At 45.5% G+C, this 20,066-nt stretch overlaps 1 protein-coding gene across 1 annotated transcript in view; it reads left to right on the forward strand.

The window, feature by feature from the left end:
* The window catches only part of TSC2 (TSC complex subunit 2), a 78,127-nt gene extending 58,637 nt beyond the window's left edge, over positions 1–19,490 (forward strand). Inside the window, 13 exon segments of the mRNA XM_070760981.1 lie at positions 939–1,093; positions 1,508–2,013; positions 5,046–5,121; positions 11,428–11,437; positions 12,057–12,133; positions 13,300–13,452; positions 13,454–13,487; positions 14,747–14,814; positions 14,816–14,887; positions 15,565–15,643; positions 15,826–15,917; positions 17,566–17,664; positions 18,782–19,490. Coding sequence (XP_070617082.1) covers positions 939–1,093; positions 1,508–2,013; positions 5,046–5,121; positions 11,428–11,437; positions 12,057–12,133; positions 13,300–13,452; positions 13,454–13,487; positions 14,747–14,814; positions 14,816–14,887; positions 15,565–15,643; positions 15,826–15,917; positions 17,566–17,664; positions 18,782–18,946 — 1,586 coding nt within the window. The 3' untranslated portion in view covers positions 18,947–19,490.
* Positions 19,491–20,066: the final 576 nt, after the last annotated feature.

The following is a 20,066-nucleotide window of genomic DNA, read 5'->3' on the forward strand; positions in this document are numbered from 1 at the left end:
CCTTTAAAGCCCTTCATGGCATTGGACCAGAATACCTCCGGAACTGCCTTCTACCGCACGAATCCCAGCGGCCGATAAGGCCCCACAGAGTTGGCCTTCTCCGGGTCCTGTCGACCAAACAATGTCGTTTGGCGGGCCCCAGGGGAAGAGCCATCTCTGTGGCAGCCCCGGCCCTCTGGAACCAACTCCCCCCAGAGATTAGAACGGCCCCCACCCTCCTTGTCTTTCGCAAATTACTTAAGACCCACCTTTGTTGCCAGGCATGGGGGAGTTAAGTTATACTTTACCCCTAGGCTATTACAAGTTATGCATGGTATGTTTGTGTGTATGTTTGGTTTTTTATAATAAGGGTTTTTTAAGTTGTTTTTATTAATTGGATTGTTCATGTTGTTTTACCACTGCTGTTAGCCGCCCCGAGTCTGCGGAGAGGGGCGGCATACAAATCCAATAAATAAATAAATAAATAAATAAAACACTCAAGAACTGAGTTGGAACTCATGAGCTTTGACACCCCCCACCCCCCACCCCTTCAGCCATGAATGAAACAGCTGAACCTGGTTGTAGGCAAGCTGCCCTTCTCTTCTGGCTCCACCAATACTGGGGAAACAGTTTCCCCTCTGTAACGGGACTGTTGTACGTACAGTATCATCACAAGATTCCATGTGTGATATACTTTGGGCAAAAGTTGTTGTTAACAGTATTGGACTAACTTTGCATTTTTCACTCCGCCTACTGCAGTTGCTCCTTTGATCTCTGTGGGAGGAAGAGGCTGGGGAATTCTGGGAGTTGAAGTCCAGAGATTGTTCTGGTTTTTGTTTGTGGGGTGGTGGTGGTGGAACCAGTGGAAGGGAGGAACTTTGCCAAACGCCAGGGCTGCAAGAAGAGATTTCCACATTTCTCTCCCCCTGTCATTCCTGGCTCTTTATGTCTCTTGACAGAATCTGCAGTCGTGTTAGAAGAAGGAAGTCCCCCAGATGAAGATCGGAAAGGGGTGGAATTCCACCGGGAATCTCGAGAGATTGAAGACTTTGAACCCCTGTGTTTGGGGCAAGGCCTGGGGGAGGAGGCCTTAGGCCCAGGAGCCTATTGTCGGGTAAGGCAGCTCCTTTATTATTATTATTATTATTTTATTTATTAGATTTGTATGCCGCCCCTCTCCGTAGACCCGGGGCGGCTCACAACAGTAATAGCACAATATATAAAAAATCTAATAATTAAAAGTCACTAAAACCCCTTGTTTAAAAAGAAACATGCATACCATGGCCCAGCTCCCTTTGCTTCCCTGGCTGGGAAGAGGCAGGACAGCTGGCTGGCTTCCCAGGTGGTAGCATTTATGTCCTGGCCCAGGAGCCGGAGAGCCTGCATGGGGCACAAACGGAGCTCCCCCCCTGCAGCTGCTGTCCCTGAGGGCCGGGCCTTGTTTCAGGGAGCGCAGAAGAGGCGTTGGGGGTGGAGGGTCTGTGCAAGGTCCTCCCTGAACAGGTCTCTTGTTTCTCCCCCTCGGCAGTCGTTGTCCACTTCCAGCCAAGAGGAGAAGACCCCCAAAGCAGAAGACCTGGCCGCCATTGGCATTCCGATTGAAGGGGCCAGGAACCTGGAGGACAGCCGGGCCTTCGAAGCGCTCTCTTTCCAGCCTTCCCAGACCCTCAGCAAGTCCAGCTCCTCCCCAGAGCTCCAGACTCTCCAGGAAGTCCTCAGGGATCCGGGGGACGAAGAGCCAGCCCAGAAGCTCAGCGGCGAAGGCAAATCCAAGTCCCAGCCTGGGCAGCTGGAAGGGGAGGCCGCCGGGGCCTGGCTGGTGAAGGGGGAAGACGGCCAGGGCCCCGGAGGGACGAGGCTGGCCGCGGTGGCCCCTGCCTCTTCTCCCCACTCCCCAACCGGCCACCGGCCACGGGGGTACACCATCTCCGACTCGGCCCCCTCCAGGAGGGGCAAAAGGATCGAGAGAGACCTCTTCAAGGGGAGAGCGGCAGCTGCCTCCAACACAGGGAAAGTCCCAGGCATCAACCCAAGGTGAGGGATGTTATTTATTTATTTATTGATTGATTGATTGATTGATTGATTGGATTTGTATGCCACCCCTCTCCGGAGACTCGGAGCGGCTAACAGCAATAATAAAACAGTGTACAATAGTAATCTAATACTAAAAACGATTAAAAACCCATTAATATAAAAACCAGACATACATACATACATACCATGCATAGAATTGTAAAGGCCTAGGGGGAAAGAGGATCTCAATTCCCCCATGCCTGACGGCAGAGGTGGGTTTTAAGTAGCTTACGAAAGGCAAGGAGGGTGGGGGCAATTCTAATCTCTGGGGGGAGTTGGTTCCAGAGGGCCGGGGCCGCCACAGAGAAGGCTCTTCCCCTGTTGTTGGTGGAAGTGGCGTTTCCCCTCTATGGAGCATCTCTCAGAATCTAGGGCAGGAGTGCCTGAGACAGTGGGGTGGAAGCCTCTGGGGAAAGTCGTTCTCAGTTTGCTCCGGCCCAGTTCCGGTTTGCTTCACTTCAGCCGCAGCCCATGTGCCCCCATGGTAGGTGAGGGAAGCCTCTTTTCTCAGTGTGTTGAACAGACCAGTGTTTCCCAACCTTGGCAACTTGAAGATATTTGGACTTCAACTCCCAAAATTCCCCAGCCAGCGAATGCTGGCTGGGGAATTCTGGGAGTTGAAGTCCAAATATCTTCAAGTTGCCAAGGTTGGGAAACACTGGAACAGACAATGTTAGAATGGCAAGGATTCTGAGGATCCAACTGTCTTCTTAACTCAGAATCAGCAGTCCCACATAATTATTATTATTATTTTATTTTATTATTTATTAGACTTGTATGCCGCCCCTCTCCGTAGACTCGGGGCGGCTTACAGCAATGACAAAAACAATATACAATAACAAATCTAATAGTTAGAATCTAAAATAACAATAATACATTTAAAAAGTCTAAAAAACAAGAAACCCCAATATATAAAAACATACATACAGTCATATCATACCGAAATAACTACATAAGGGAAGATGTTTCAGTTCCCCCACGCTTGACGGCAGAGGTGGGTTTTAAGGAGTTTACGAAAGGCAAGGAGGGTGGGGGCAGTTCTAATCTCTGGAGGGAGCTGATTCCAGAGGGTCAGAGCCGCCACAGAGAAGGCTCTTCCCCTGGGTCCTGCCAAGTGACATTGTTTAGTTGACGGGACCCGGAGGAGACCAACTCTGTGGGACCTAACCAGTCGCTGGGATTTGTGCGGCAGAAGGCGGTCTCACGGATACCCTGGTCCGGTGCCATGAAGGGCTTTACAAGTGATGACCAACACTTTGAATTGTGACCGGAAACTGATCGGCAACCAATGCAGACTGCGGAGTGTTGGAGTAACATGGGCATATTTGGGGAAGCCCATGATTGCTCTCGCAGCTGCATTCTGCACGATCTGAAGTTTCCAAACACTTTTCAAAGGTAGCCCCATGTAGAGAGTGTTACAGTAGTCGAGCCTCGAGGTGATGAGGGCATGAGTGACTGTGAGCAGTGACTCCCGGTCCAGATAGGGCCGCAACTGATACACCAGGCGAACCTGGGCAAATGCCCCCCTCGCCACAGCTGAAAGATGTTTCTCTAATGTGAGCTGTGGATCGAGGAGGACGCCCAAGTTGCGGACCCTGTCCGAGGGTGTCTGCAACTTGGGCGTGCAGAGGACAAACCTCCCCACTCAGAGTTGACAAGGAGGTCCTGGCCACTTCTGCAGGAGCTGAGTGCCCCCTTGATTGCCTTTGCCAAGGCCTGGTCCCTCCTGTTTCCTCTGTGAAGTAGGGCAGGGGGCTCCAGGGGCCTTGCAGGCTGACCTGGCCATAATAAACAGTGTGTCGAGACTAAATGCCAGGAATAAAAGCTGAAAAATGGCTCACATCTCCAGTTTTAGGATCAGGAGACGGGCTCAGGCTATTTAGTCCGAAAATGTGAGGGGTTGTGTGTGGACATGTTGGGTGGTTGCCGTCTTATTGTCCTTTTTCATGGTCTTTGCCATGTTTTGAGCAAACAACCAGAGAGAACGTTTCATTTTTCATTTTGAAGCGTTAGCCACAGGTTATTGCGTCTTGCATAAGTGAACAGCGACACGAAGGCCTGAAATCTGATATACATCTAATAATACTACTACTACTACTACTACTAATTATTATTATTATTAGATTTAGATTTAGATTTATTGGATTTATATGCCGGCCCTCTCAGTAGACTCAGGGTGGCTCACAACAATGGTAAAAAACAATACATAGTACCAAATCTAATATTTAGCAATCTAAATTACAGTTTTAGGTTAAAAAATCCAGAAGAAACCCCAATATATAAAAAACAAGCACACAGTCGAATCATACACAGAAACTACATGGGCAAGGGGGAGATGTTTCAATTCCCCCATGCCTGACGGCAGAGGTGGGTTATAAGGAGTTTCCGAAAGGCAAGGAGGGTGGGGGCAATAATATTATTATTATTATTATTATTATTATTATTATTATTATTATTAATTAGATTTGTATGCGGCCTCTCTCCGAGGACTCAGAGCGGCTCACCACAGGCAATACATCATATACAAATCCAATATTAAAACAGTTTTAAAAACCCTTATTAAAAAGCAATCATACAACCCAAACAACCTATGCATAAACCGAGACAGCTAAGGGGTATATCAATTTCCCCATGCCTGGCGACATAGGTGGGTTTTCAAGAGTTGCAGAAGGCAAGGAGAGTAGGGGCAGTCCTAATCTCTGGGGGGGAGTTAATTCCAGAGGGCCGGGGCTGCCACAGAGAAGGCTCTTCCCCTGGGTCCCGCGAGACAACATTGTTTTGTCGATGGGACCCGGAGAAGGCCAATTTTGTGGGACCTAATTGGTCGCTGGGATTTGTGCGGCAGAAGGCAGTCCCGGAGGTATTCTGGTCCGATGCCATGTAGGGCTTTATAGGTCATAACCAACACTTTGAATTGTGACTGGAAACTGATCGGCAACCAATGCAGTCTAAACAAGTTTTCGTTTCTCCCCCGCCTCTCTCCCCCCCTTTAGTTTTGTGTTCCTGCAGTTGTATCATTCTCCTTTCTTTGGTGACGAATCCAACAAGCCTCTTTTACTGCCAAACGAGGTAAGCTTTTTTTTTTTTTTTAATATTTTATTTATTGATTTTTAACAATTTAAAATCACACAACATAAAACAGTGCATAGTGAAATGTGAATTGTGCCCATCACCCCGACATACACACATTCCCCACCACCAAATTGGGGGTATTTCTTTTTTAATCCACTTAACCCAAGAGCAATATATCTGTCTACATATTATAGAGTGATTCTAGTTTATTTCTTGTAGCTTGGTCTCGGATTCTGCTCGTCATATATCGTCTTACCTTGTCCCACCGTCCAATCAGCTGTCCCAAATCAGTTTCATTATCCAAATTTATCCTTTTTTCCATAATTTCAAATTGAATATGATCCACCATGTACCTATACCAATTTTGCATTGTCCATTTTGTCGCATCCTTCCAACCCAAAACTATTACTGCCTGAGCACTTTCTATTGCTGCTTTTTTTATTTCTCTAAATTCTCCCATCGCATTGCTTTTTACTAATACTGCCATTTCCTTAGTGATTGTCCATTGTATATTTAACATTCCATTGATATCCTCTTTCACTTTTTGCCAAAATTCCTGCACTATCGGGCATTCCCAAAACATATGCATAAACACTCCTTTATCTTGACAACCATGCCAACAATTCCCCCTAACATTCTGCTGAAAATGTGCAAATTGAACGGGAGTAAAATACCACTTATGTAATATTTTCCTTCTCATTTCCCTAATTCTTGTATTTTTAATTTTCCTTATATCTTCTACTATATTTTCCATTTCTTGTACCTCTACTAATATCTCATTTTGCCACCATTTAGTCAATCCATCAATCGTGTCCCCATCTGACTGTACTAGCAGTTTGTATATATTAGTTGCTTGCGCCTTTATCCCCTCACTTTTTTCTCTTATTATTTTCTCTAACCCTGTCTCCTCCCGCCATAATACTTCTTTATTCTCCCTTTCATTTAGATATTTACATATTGCATTTATTTGTAGCCACCTTCCCTTACCTAACCACCATTCTATGCGATTTCTACTTGGCCTGCCATCCTTCTCGTATAACTGTTCTATCTTAGTTATCCCTCTTCCCTTCAACTCTCCTATAACCCTGTTTAAGTTAATTTCGTTTTCTCTATTTATTACATAAAGCGATGACAGTTTAGATTTATATAATCCTATTTTCCCTTGCCATTTTTTCCAAATTTCCATAGTCCCTTTCATTGGGCCTATTAATTTTCCTATATCTCTCCTATTCCACTTCCTAAAAATTAATTCTCTATTATTCATCCCGTTTATCTGTTTTTCCAATTTCGCCCATTTATTTTCACTTAATTGCAACTCCATTAACCTTTCCATTTGAAAAGCTTCCCTATACAGCTCCAAACATGGAACACCCCATCCCCCCTCTTTTTCATTCGCAATTAACCACTTTTTTCTTATTCTTGGTCTCTTATCTTCTTCAATCCAATAATTTAATTTTTTGTCCCACTCTTTAACCTTACATACCGATAACCCCCCCGACAGCACCTGAAATAGGTACATCATCTTGGGAGCTATCATCATTTTTAAAGCTCTTATTTTAGAGAGTCTCCTTAGCTTTTTATCTTTCCAGCTCCTCATCTGTTTCAACATTTTCCTCCATGTTATTCTATAATTAATCTCTTCCATTTTCACTGGGTTTTTTAATAACCAAATTCCCAAATATTTTATTTTTTTAAGTCCTAATTTCAACCCTGATTCTTTCCTAATTTCTATCTGTTCTCTCGGATCTGTATTTAAACACATAATCTCTGATTTTTCCATATTAACCGACAGTCCCGATTCCTGCTTAAACTCTTGTAAAATATTTATTATACCTTTAATCATCTCCATCGGGGTCTGGGTCAATATAATTGCATCATCTGCAAATAAATTTATTTTCATTTCTAATTTCCCTATTCTATATCCTGCCCAAGTGTTATCTTGTCTTATCTTATTAGCTAAGATCTCTATTGCTATTACGAATAATTTTGGAGACAGAGGGCATCCCTGCTTGGTGCCGTTTAATATTTTAATACTCTGCGTTCTTTGTCCATTCACTCTTATATATGCTTCATTTCCTTTATAAATCTCTTTTATAGTTTCACAAAATTTTTCCCCCATATTTAATTTGTTACATAATTTATATAAATAACTATGGTTAACTTTATCGAACGCTTTATAAACATCTAATTTCAAAATTCCCAATTTCCTTTTAGTAGCGGTAGCATGGTGCACCACATTCATTACATTTCTAATTGGTTCACTTATTTTCCTTCCCTTCACGAATCCATATTGATCCTCTTCAATTATTTTTGGTAAAATATTTTCTAATCTATTTGCCAGTATTTTCATAAATATTTTATAATCCTGATTTGCCAAACTGATCGGACGGTAAGACCCAGGCTCTCTTAAATCTCGACCCATCTTCGGAATGGTAACAATTTCTGAAAGCTTCCATGTCTGCGGGATATCACGATTTGACAATATATTATTAAACAATTTCCCCAAATGCGGCAGCAAAACATTCACATAAGTTTTATAAAATTCCCCTGTAAACCCATCTGGGCCCGGTGCTTTGGCTTGTTTTAACCCTTTAATTACTCTAGCAATTTCATCTTGTGTAATTTCTGCATTCAAAATTTGTTTGTCTTCTTCACTTACTATTTTCCCAACCTTGAGGACTTCTATCTTCACTTGCTCCTCTTTATACAAATCTTCATAATATTTCCTCATTATCTCCTCTAACTGGTCATTACCATATCTAACCACTCCACTGGTGTCCCTCAATGCTAAAATACATGATTTTTCTTTCCTCTTCTTCAGATATCTCGCCATTTGCTGCATTGATCTTGTCCCCCAACTCTGTATTTTTTGTCGCATCGCCATTCTCATCTTATTCCATTTAATCTCATCATACACCATCAACTGTTTCTTTTTCAATTTCAGTAAACTATTCCAATCTCTACTTTTCGTCATTCTTAACTGCTCTTGTATCAAATCTATTTCCCTTATCTTCCTTTCCCTCTCTCTACCCCACCTCTTCCTAATATCTGCTTCCATACATATGCATTGTCCCCTCATGAAGGCCTTACATGCATCCCATACAATTGATTGTTTAATACCACCCACATCATTAATTCTAAAATATTCTGATAACTCTGTTTGCAATTTCTCTTTATCTTGTTCCCTAGCAGTTACAACTGCATTATATCTCCAAATTTTTTGATTTCGTTCCTGACCTATTTCCAATTCTGCCAATAGTGGGGCATGATCTGATATCCATATACTTTTAATGTCCACTTTTTTAACTTGTATATTACCTCCCCTGTTCATTAATATGTAGTCTATGCAGCTAAATGTGTGATATCTTGCTGAATAATATGTAGCTCTGTTTAAAATATCTGCATGTAGATCCACCATATTAAGTCTATTTAAATGTAACATCCTGCTATTTGCATTCCCATTTGTTAATTGCATATTAAAATCTCCTGCCAAAAAAGTTGAGCCCTCCTTAAAATTGTCTAACTTCTTCTTAGTATTTATTATAAATTGTTTTGTTTTCCCATTTGGGGCATAAATTGCTGCTAATGTCAACTTCTTTTGATTTATTTTCCCTTTAACAAATATCCACCTTCCTTCTCTGTCTTTCTGAATTCCCACCTCTTCAAAATTAACCCTCTGATGAATCAGAATCGCTGTGCCTCGACTATTTTGCGTTCCTCTTGACTCAAACACCCATTTCCAATTTCTATCATTAATCAAGTTATCCCTTCCTCCCCTTCTTTTATGTGTTTCTGTCAAAATCATAATATCCACCTTATATTGCTTAGCCATCCTTAATATCCTAAAACGTTTCAAATCCGATCCCAAACCATTCACATTTAAAACCATTATCTTACACTCCGTCATAATATACCAAAAACACCCTTTTCCCCTCTTGTTTTGCCCTTGGTTTATATTTTTCCCTTTTCTTTACCCCTATTACCCCCCCCCCAACGTGCCTCCCCCTGTGCTCCCCCCACTGAGAGGGGAGAAGACAAGAAAAAACCTTGCCCATACCTGAGGCACATTTTCTGGATTGCGTTCCCACTCAAACTAGCTCCTCTTTCAACCCTTTTTAATTTTATAAAAGAGAAGATTTCTCCCCCCCTCCTTTCTCCTTTAAATAATTCCTTCTTTAATTTCTTCTTTAATTTTAAATTCTTAAACCCCCTTTTTCTTCCCCTTAGACTTCCCCCACTGAATGACAGATATACAGGAATCCCAAGGCATCTCCAAGAAAAATAATAATAATAATAACAACAATAATAGTAATAGAAATAGTAAGCTTGAGCCTGTGGTACTTGTCTCCGTGATGGGTTTCATACTGTTAAATCATTGCTGACTCTTAGTGAACCAACAGGGAGGTTTCTCCATCATGATCTGATTTTACATCTTCACAAGAATGGTTTATGGTTGCCTTTTCCTGCTCTCGCCACTGGGGGGAGCCAGTTTGGGTCTGGAGGTTGAGGCGTCGGGCTAGAAAATGGGAGGCGGTGAGTTCAAGTGCCGTTTTAGGCACGGAAGCTGGCTGGGTGACTCTGGGCCAATCACCAGAAGACAGTGAGTCCGAGTCTTGACTTAGGCATTGGGAGAGAGAAAGAGAGACAGTCCCCCCTCCGAGCCCTTCTCTCCCGCTGTGGTGGGGAAATTAGAAGGAAGGGTATGTACGAGTTACTTGTAAAAGTCAAAGTAGGACGTAGCTAAATGAGATAAATTGTCACTATCGACGCTGCAGGAAGTCCTCCATTTATCACCACAATTGAGCCCAAAATTTACAGAGTGCGTTACAAAAGTAATGCAATTATTATTTTTTAAAGTAATTTATTGAACGTATTTTGCACAAACACTTAAAATTCTTCAAAGTCCTGTCCTTGGGTCTCTACACATTTTTTTTAGTGACTCTGCCATGACCGGTACGCGCCCTGGAAGGCGTCTTCGGGGACCTCTCGCAAGGTCTTCGTCACGGCTGATTGGATCTCATCTATGGACGAAAAATGGTTCCTTTCAGGGCTGGGAACAAAAAGAAGTCTGCTGGAGCGACGTCAGGACTATGGGGGGGGGGGGCAGCGTTGGCACCTGGTGTTTGGCCAGGAACTCGCGGGGTCGTAGCGCATTGTGGCCAGGCACATTTTTCATCCATAGAAGAGATCCAAACAGCCATGACGAAGACCTTGCGAGAGGTCCCCGAAGTCCCCCTTCCAGGGCGCATACCGGTCATGGCAGAGTCACTGAAAAAAATGTGTAGAGGCCCAAGGACAGTAATGTGAAGAATTTTAAGTGTTTGTGCAAATCTGTCCAATAAATTACTTTTTAAAAAATAATTGCATTACTTTTGGAACACACCCTGTAAATACGTGGAATAGTGGAAGCCATAAATGTCCCTAGAGAGAATCGGAGTGGAGTGGATGTAGAGAGAAGGTGGCTAAAATGTAATTTCTGGTTGGAAAATGCTCCCACTTGGGAAGGTGATGTTCCCAGAAATGTTTCCCTTGGTTAACATTCCTTTTCCGAGAGAGGCTGAAATGTTTTGGATAGTTCCATTGGTTAGGTTGAGTTCCAGCCTTGGAAGTCCCTAGCGGCTTCGCTTGTTTGGGAACTGGGGGGTGGGGGGATGGAGGGGGCATGTTAAGTAGGGGGGCACTGTGTGCTTCTGTTCGGTGGGAGGTTGGTGGAATTGGCTCCTGTCGGCAGTGACTTCTGTGGGACTGCGGCAGATCAGGTTTTGTGGAGAATGAAACGGAATGCCACCAAACACACCAGGCTACAATTGCGTGTGGGTGCTCCTGAGCATAATTTACTCATAATTTACTCATAATTTACTCATCATTATTGTCACCTCCTTCAGCCACTGTAGCAGGTTCAGAAGAGCCCATTCAAAACAGGAAGAGGAGGAGGAAGGAGAAAAGTCTCCAGCCGCTCGCTTTCTTTCTTTCTTTCTTTTTTTCTTTCCTTCCTTCCTTCCTTCCTTCCTTCCTTCCTTCTTTCTTTCTTTCTTTCTTTCCTCACAAGGGCAGGGAGGGATTTGCAGCTGCTACTATTCTAGCCAATGGGGGGGGGTCAGTCCAACTGCTCCTCTTCCCCCCCCCCCCCCCGTCTGCTTCTCTCACACGCCTGGGATTGAATCTGTGGAAGGGGATTCTGAGCTTTTGGACTACCAGATCCATGTGGCTCCCTGCTTCCTAAGAATTGCAAGAAAGGCGGGAAAAGTTGCACTGCGAGTTGTGTTGCCTGTGCATGGTTCTCCATAAAAAAATGCCCAGGAGGCCTTCAGCAGTGAAGAAATGTTTAAGATTAAAGATTAAGATTTAATTGGATTTGTATGCCGCCCCTCTCCAGGGACTCGGGGTGGCTCACAACAATATACAGAAAACAGAAAACAATAGTAAACAATCCAATTAATAATACAGTAGTACCTCTAGATACGAGCTGCTCCACATGCGAGTATTCCAAGTTATGAGCCGCGACGCGAGCGAAATTTCTGTTGGGACACCCGAACTCATATTCGGGATACGAGCCGAGCTTCCACTAGGTGGCGCAAGAATCTCCTTGCTGGCGTGAAAAACAAAGTCTAAAGGCATTTCTTTCGAGATGCGAGTTGATCGACTTACGAGCTCGGGTCTGGAATGAATTAAACTCGTATGTCGAGGTACCACTGTACATTTAAAAAAACAATGCTTTAAAAAATTTAATTGAAGAAGTTGTCTTTACCATCCATTCAACTAAACATTTCATTTGTCAGGGGGGGACGATCTAAAAACCCCAGGCCTGGTGGCAAAGATGAGTTTTTAAACTCTTTCGGAAGGCAAGGCATTTGTATCTGTTTTGATATTTAATATTTAAAAAGGCGGCCCAGGATCTGACCCTCTTGTCTTTTAATCTGTAGACGTTTGAGAACTCATTCAGCTTCTGGATCAGATCCCTCCCTATGACACTCACAAGATTGCCGTCTTGTATGTTGGAGAAGGACAGGTAGGTGCCGTGTTCCTAAGGCAGAACCTCTTGGGAAGAGCTGGCCCCTCTTTCCTTCGGTCTCCCGCCACAGGAGCTGTTTGGTCAGTCCTGGTTGCGGGAGAGTCCGATCGCCAAGGGCCGGTCCTTGTGGCTTTTGGAGAAAAGGCTGAATGCCGGGGACTCTTGGTGGGGCCCCTTGGGTGGGCTCTGCCCTGAGGGCCAATGTTGGTGTGTCTCGGTGCAACTAGGTTGTGAGACCTTCGACACATGCAGAGCAGAGTTTAAGGTAAGAGTGTGGATGTGTGATACAGCCAGTAACGATGCAGACTTAGTATGCTAAACAAGTATTATTTACATATATGCATATTTACAAGCACAAAGCAGAAATAAACAACAAACTGCACATAGCAGCACGAAGCAGAAATATATTCCCCCCTCAAAGTAAAGGCAAAGAATGAATGAGCTTTCCAGCATTATCATTGGAGAGAGTGCTGGCGCCCTCTTATGGCGAACCAGCCAAAGTCCTTAAAGGTATACAGTGTTCCCTCGCTTTTCGCAGGGGATGCGTTCCAAGACCGCCCGCGAAAGTCGAATTTCCGCGAAGTAGAGATGCGGAAGTAAATACACTATTTTTGGCTATGAACAGTATCACAAACCTTCCCTTAACACCTTTAAACCCCTAAATTGCAATTTCACATTCCCTTAGCAACCATTTAGATTATTACTCACCATGTTTAATTTATTAAAGTTTATTAAAAAAAATATTCATTAAAAGCAGACGAAAGTTTGGCGATGACATATGACGTCATCGGGTGGGAAAAACCGTGGTATAGGGAAAAAACCCGTGAAGTATTTTTTAATTAATATTTGTGAAAAACCGTGGTATAGACTTTTCGTGAAGTTGCGAAAATCGAGGGACCAGTGTATACATATTTACAAATACAAAGCAGAAATAAACAACAAACCGCACATAGCCGCACGAAGCAGAATATACTCCCCTTACAAGGAAAAGGCAAAGAATTGGGAAAGAGTGCTGGCGCCCTCTTATGGCGAACCTGCCAAAGTCCTTAAAGGTATATTGCATGTATAAAGGTACAAATTAGAATTGGTAGTTTACATACATGGTAACCCCAAATACTGGTGAGTACCTTGTACTAACAGCCCTTTTCCCCCTTATCCTGCAGAGCAGCAACGAGCTCGCCATTCTGTCCAATGAGCACGGCTCCTACAGGTACACGGAGTTCCTGACCGGCCTGGGCAAACTGATTGAGCTCAAGGACTGCCAGCCGGACAAGGTCTACCTGGGCGGCCTGGACGTGTGCGGAGAAGACGGGCAGTTTCACCTACTGCTGGCACGATGACATCATGCAAGGTACGGGAGGCAGCTGCTCACCTGCGTCCCCTGCACCGCCACCTGGGAGCCGCTGAGGAGCTGTTTGGAAGCCTGGAGGGTTTGTGAACCCAGTTGGATTCCTCAGCTTCTGGGGATTCAGGCCTTGCCGGGTGGAACTGATGTTGGGGATCAAGGCAGGGAAGCAGCATAAGAGCTCCCCTGGAAAGGGACCAGCCAACCTAAGGCCCACCTCATGCCCAGGTGCCCGACAGGTGTCGGCATCTACCTTGAGCTGACACGGGTGAACAGGTGTCCCAGCTGAGGAACGGAGTGGGGGGCTTGGGTGAGAGGATGGGGGTGGCATACAAATCTAATAAATAATAATACACTGTTTCCCCGAAAATAAGACGTACCCCGAAAGTAAGGCATGTCAGAGGTTTTGCAGAATTTGCTAATATAAGGCACCCCCCGAAAATAAGGCGTAGTCAAGTTTACATACGGTACGGTGGGAAAACATACGGTAGCATTCAAAGCTGTTCGTAGCGGTACCGTAATAATGTGGCGTCCCCTGCTGGCCCCTTCCATCGCTTTGTACCGTCCAGTACAGCAGACACAGTCTGCTGCTTTCTCACCGCCATTACAGTCTCCACTACAGTGCGTAGACTGTAGTTCCTTCTGGTGGCCGGAAGCTGCAATAGCGGGAGTATACTGTTGTAAGTGCCATATAAGTGCCATCGTTTGTGTGTGTGTGTGCCATACTGACAGGTACCGTACCGTAATCAGTGTACCGTACGGTACACTTTCTTTGGGGGTGTCAGCTTTTCTGCCTGTGAATTTGTCTGATTTGAGAAATATAAGGCACCCCTGAAAATAAGACGTAGCACAACTTTTGGAGCAAAAATTAATATAAGACAGTGTCTTATTTTCGGGAAAACACGGTATTATTATTATTATTATTATTATTATTATTATTATTATTATTAATATTAATATTAATATTAATATTAATATTATTATTATTAATATTATTATGGAGATTCTGCAGTTTGCTTTTTCCTTCTGATCAAACCCTTTGCTGAGCAGAACCTTCCCCGATTCTCAAGCCCTGCCCGTTCCTTCGAGCAGGAAGCTTGGGTTCCCGGGAGCATTTTGTGAACGGAGACGGCTGCTCTCCATCCAGCGGGCTCCCTGAACCCCCTCGTTGATCTGCCCAAGAAGTGATCCACAGATCAAATCCCTCTTGGATGGCTTGAGGTCTGAACTGTCTGGAGCCATTTCCTTCACTCTTTGTCTTATAGCTATTTTCCATATTGCCACTTTGATGCCCACCAAAGATTTGGATAAAAAATGCTGCGACAAGAAACGACCATCTGGGGAATGACTTTGTTTCCATCATTTACAACGATTCTGGGGAAGACTTCAAACTGGGGACCATCAAGGTAAAGAGAAAGACAAAGGCAGCTGGGGGGCTTTTGGATTGGCCCGCCTCTGGGGAGGGGCTTCCTAGCTGTCGACCGAGGGGAGTGGGAGATGCCAGTTGTTTGATTTGATTGATTGGATTGGATTGGATTTGTATGCCGCCCCTCTCCGTAGACTCGGGGCGGCTAAACAACAGTAGTAAAACAGCATATGACAATCCAGTATTAAAACAGTTAAAAACCCTTATTGTAAAACCAAACATACATACAGACATACCATGCATAAAATTGTAAAGGCCTAGGGGGAAAGAGGATCTCAGTTCCCCCAGGCCTGGTGGCAGAGGTGGGTTTTAAGAAGCTTACGAAAGGCAAGGAGGGTGGGAGCAATTCTAATCTCTGGGGGGAGTTGGTTCCAGAGGGCCGGGGCCGCCACAGAGAAGGCTCTTCCCCTGGTTCTAAGCTGAGAGGCAGCAAGGTCCCAAGCCAGTGGCGGCTCTTCTGAACAAGTGAAAGTGTCCGTGGGGGTTGGGGGGGTTTCATTTGGACTCTCCCACTCTGGGTTCTGAATTGCTTTCCTAAGCAGGTGGCCCCTACACAATTGGCCCAGAGAAGCGACCACTGCTCAAGGAAAAGAGACCAAAGTTTTGTGGTCCTCCTTAAGGCCCGTTCCTCCTGCTAATTCTGTTTTTCCTTTCTAGGGCCAGTTCAACTTTGTTCACGTCATCATCAAACCGCTGGATTATAACTGCAACCTGCTTACTCTGCAGTGCCGCAAAGGTATACACAGCCTCTCTCTCTTCCCCCGAGTTTGCCAAAGGTGTGTGTGTTGCAAATGCTGTGGGCCTCACACAGGGATCAAACCATGGTTGAATGGAATGTAGTAAATGCTGGAGGGCTGAGTGGGTTTGGTTTCCGCTCTCCCCCTGTAATCCCCCCTCTCTCTCTTCCTGAAACCCCAGATATGGAGGGGCTCATTGACACAAGTGTGGTGAAGATTGTCTCGGACAAAAACCTTTCCTTTGTTGCCCGGCAGATGGCGCTGCATGCCAATGTAAGTCTCCTTTGGGTGGGAGGGCGCCTCTCCTTCTGCTAGCCCTACAAGGTAGGCCAGACGCCGAAAGCAAGGCCATGCAGGCCAAGATGACCTTGGCTGTAACGTTCTAGGAACTGAATCTGGCAGGTCTGAATGTGTGGACTATGGAGTGGCTCCTTTTTTGGGCCCAAATATCAAATAATAATAATAATAATAATTTATTCGATTTGTATGCCGCCCCTCTCCGAAGACAGTGGTACAGTAGTCCCTCGCTCTATCGCGCTTCACCTGCCGCGGCTTCACTTCATCGCGGGTTTTGAAGTCAGCTTCATTTGAATGATTTTACCACACAAACAAGCGCTAGAATCCCCCAGCGGGACTCCCAAATGATGAGCGGGGCGGGGACTGAGCTCCGGCGGAGGCCCGTCCCCTCGTTCAATCCCCCTCACCAGTGCCGAAAGGAAAAAAAAGAAAGGAACGCGACGCGGCGGGGATTTCCAGACTGGGCTCGAGGGCGGAAGAGAGAGAGAGAAAAAAAGAAACAGCCGGGGCAGCTCACCAGGGACTTTACAGCCGGGGCAAGGCAAAAAACACAACATTTGGCCGAACTGCTGCAAAGAACAGAGTAAGTAGTAGTGGGGGGGAAAGGTTAGCCGGCCGTTGCTCGCCTCCAGGCATCCGGAGCTGGTGGGAAGGAGGATAAATTCCCCATCGCTGATTTCACCTGTCGCGGCAAGGTCTGGAACGTAACTCCCGCGATAGGTGAGGGACTACTGTACCTCTACTTACGAACTCAATTCCTTCCGTGACCAGGTTCTTAAGTAGAAAAGTTTGTAAGTAGAAGCAATTTTCCCCATAGGAATCAATGTAAAAGCAAATAATGCATGCAAACCCATTAGGAAAGAAATAAAAGCTCGGAATTTGTGTGGGAGGAGGAGGAAGAAGAAGAGGGGGAGGATAGTCGCTGCCGAAGGAAGAAGGTGAGGTCAGGGAATCAAAAAATTCCATAACTGTAAGGCTTTAAAAAAAAAGAGAGAGAGACTCTGAGACAGCGAGGAGGAGCACGTGCCTCCCATACACCCGGCGCGAGGCTGCCTCCCCTACACTGCACCAGAGAGAGAAACCCAGGGGAAATGGCAGGAAACTGGCCGGGCCTTCATGCCGCACTCAAATTTCCTGGGATTTTTTTCCGGGCTTGGGTTCTTAAGTAGAAAATGTTTTTTAAGTAGAGGCAAAAAAATCTTGAACACCCGGTTCTTATCTAGAAAAGTTCTTACGTAGAGGCGTTCTTAGGTAGAGGCACCACTGTATCTCTTATGTGTGGCCATTGCTTTGGCAGCCGCTCTCCCTCTCCCCTCCAGAACCTGAAAACTAAGCTTGACTAAGTGGAGGGGCAGGAAGACTTTGTGGTTGCTCTGAGCACCAGATCTGCCAGGAGTCAGGCTCTCTTCCAGGCCTGGGGGAGCTTGGGATAGGGTTGGGGTTAACCCCGACTTGGCTTGGGTCGCTGGGCCATTGAGTAGTGCCTCTTTTCATCCCAGTATGCATTGCACTGGGACGTTTGTCAGATTGGCCTGTGCTTGGCTCAGGAGAGCCCCCCCCCCCCTCCGTTCAGGTGTGCTTCACGGGGGCCCCTTCCGGTCTCTCTCTCTCTCTCTCCACTCAGATGGCTTCTCTGGTCCATCACAGCCGCTCCAACCCCACCGACACCTATCCCTCAAAATGGATCGCTCGGCTACGACACATCAAGCGCCTCCGGCACAGGGTGAGTAAGGGGACCCTCTTTGCTTCCTTTGTGTAGCCACTCGCTTCTTCCAAACAGCCGGAAGCAGGAAGAGGGGGCCATTAGTCTTGTTTCTTCACAAAAGGCCGACACGTCCTGGGGAAAAGCACATTTCTGGACCTCTTGCAACACAATCTTGAGTTATTCACTTTTAACCCAAACCTGGGTAGCTCAGAGAGTGACACTGGATGGCATACAGAGATCAAAGCCCAAATTATATACGATAGTCCAGGACGCCCAAGAGGAGCAGTACACCTGAGCGGTAAAGACCAGCCCAGCAGCAGGTGTGGGCAGCAGCCGGGGTCTTGGGAAGAAGCTCCCTATCTGGATCGGGAGTCATTGCTCACAGTCACTCATGCCCTCATCACCTCGAGGCTCGACTACTGTAACGCTCTCTACATGGGGCTACCTTTGAAGAATGTTCGGAAACTTCAGATCGTGCAGAATGCAGCTGCGAGAGCAATCATGGGCTTCCCTAAGTATGCCCATGTTACTCCAACACTCCGCAGTCTGCACTGGTTGCCGATCAGTTTCCGGTCACAATTCAAAGTGTTGGTTATGACCTATAAAGCCCTACATGGCATCGGACCAGAATATCTCCGGGACCGCCTTCTGCGGCACGAATCCCAGCGACCAGTTAGGTCCCACAGAGTGGGCCTTCTCCGGGTCACGTCGACTAAACAATGTCGTCTGGCGGGACCCAGGGGAAGAGCCTTCTCTGTGGTGGCTCCGACCCTCTGGAACCAGCTCCCCCCAGAGATTAAGATTGCCCCCACCCTCCTTGCCTTTCGGAAACTCCTTAAAACCCACCTCTGCCATCAGGCATGGGGGAATTGAAACATCTCCCCCTTGCCCATGTAGTTTCTGCGTATGATTCGATTGTGTGCTTGTTTTTATATATTGGGGTTTTCTTCTGGATTTTTTAAACCTAAAACTGTAATTTAGATTGCTAAATATTAGATTTGTTACTATGTATTGTTTTTTACCATTGTTGTGAGCCGCCCCGAATCTACGGAGAGGGGCGGCATGTAAATCCAATAAATCTAATCTAATCTAATCTACCTGGGCTGCCTTTGAAACCAACGTCTCTTTCTTCCAGATTCGAGAAGAGACCCAGTTCCAAGAGTCCGGTTTCCACTCTGTGCATCCTCCAGTCCCTGCGAAACCCTCCGTCCGTGTCCCCCAGGACCCAGCCCCCACCTACGAAACTGGACAGAGGAAGCGGTTGATCTCCTCGGTAGACGACTTCACGGAGTTTGTGTAGGACACAGGCTGCCCTGCCTCAACCTCTCCGGCCTCTTTTCAGCCCATGAGCTGAGTTGCTACTTTGTGCGCTGGCCTGGCCCACGACTTTTGTGGGGGTTTTCTAACCACCATTCTGTAATGAAGCTTTTTAAAAGTGAATGGAGGCACAGCTCAGGTTTACGATGGTTTTGCTTGAAACGGCAGAAGGGAACTCATCGACCTGACATTGTTGTCCCCTCTGATCTCCAGGTAGAGTTTCACAAAACCTGTGGTATACTTCCACTTGTGGGGGGAGAGTGTGATTTTGCAGGAGCTGGGAAGCCCTTGGTCTTCAGAGGAAAGCCAATACGGCAAATGTGTGTGGATCATTATTGAAGACGAGCTTCAGGAGGTATTTGGGGCTGATCCCCAAACACTTTTGCTTAATTCTGTCCCAATTGTTGAGAGCAAAAACTTGCGTCCAATTCAAAGAGTCTTCTCAGGGAGCCAGCAGCTCCCTTTTTAACAGGTTACGAAGCCAGCAGGAAATAAATGAATAAAATAAAAATAAATAAGAAAAAAAAGAATTTGTGCTAGGACTCAATTCAACCAGAAAACTCCCCTTTTTCACACAGAGCTCAGAAATGGAAAGGAAACAGATATTCACGTGCGCCAGGGTCTGTCTGGAAAACCAAAACCTTACTCCATTTGGAGGTCCGAGCTTTCCCGGAGGGGATAGCCTTGGGATTATATCAGAATTTGCGGAAGGACTCAATTCAGCCACTGCCCTTTTCACACAGAGAGATCAGAAAGACATATCCACGTGCCCCAGGGTCTGTCTGGAAAACCAAAACCTGACACCATTTTGAGAACTGAGGTTTTCCCAAGGAGATAGCCCTAGGATTTTATTTTTTTATTTATTTGATTTTTATGCCGCCCTTAGAAACATAGAAGACTGACGGCAGAAAAAGACCTCATGGTCCATCTAGTCTGCCCTTATACTATTTCCTGTGTTTTATCTTAGGATGGATCTATGTTTATCCCAGGCATGTTTCAATTCAGTTACTGTGGATTTACCAACCACATCTGCTGGAAGTTTGTTCCAAGGATCTACTACTCTTTCAGTGAAATAATATTTCCTCACGTTGCTTTTGATCTTT

Source organism: Erythrolamprus reginae, chromosome 9, assembly GCF_031021105.1.
Source record: "Erythrolamprus reginae isolate rEryReg1 chromosome 9, rEryReg1.hap1, whole genome shotgun sequence".
Taxonomy (NCBI): Eukaryota; Metazoa; Chordata; class Lepidosauria; order Squamata; family Dipsadidae; genus Erythrolamprus; species Erythrolamprus reginae.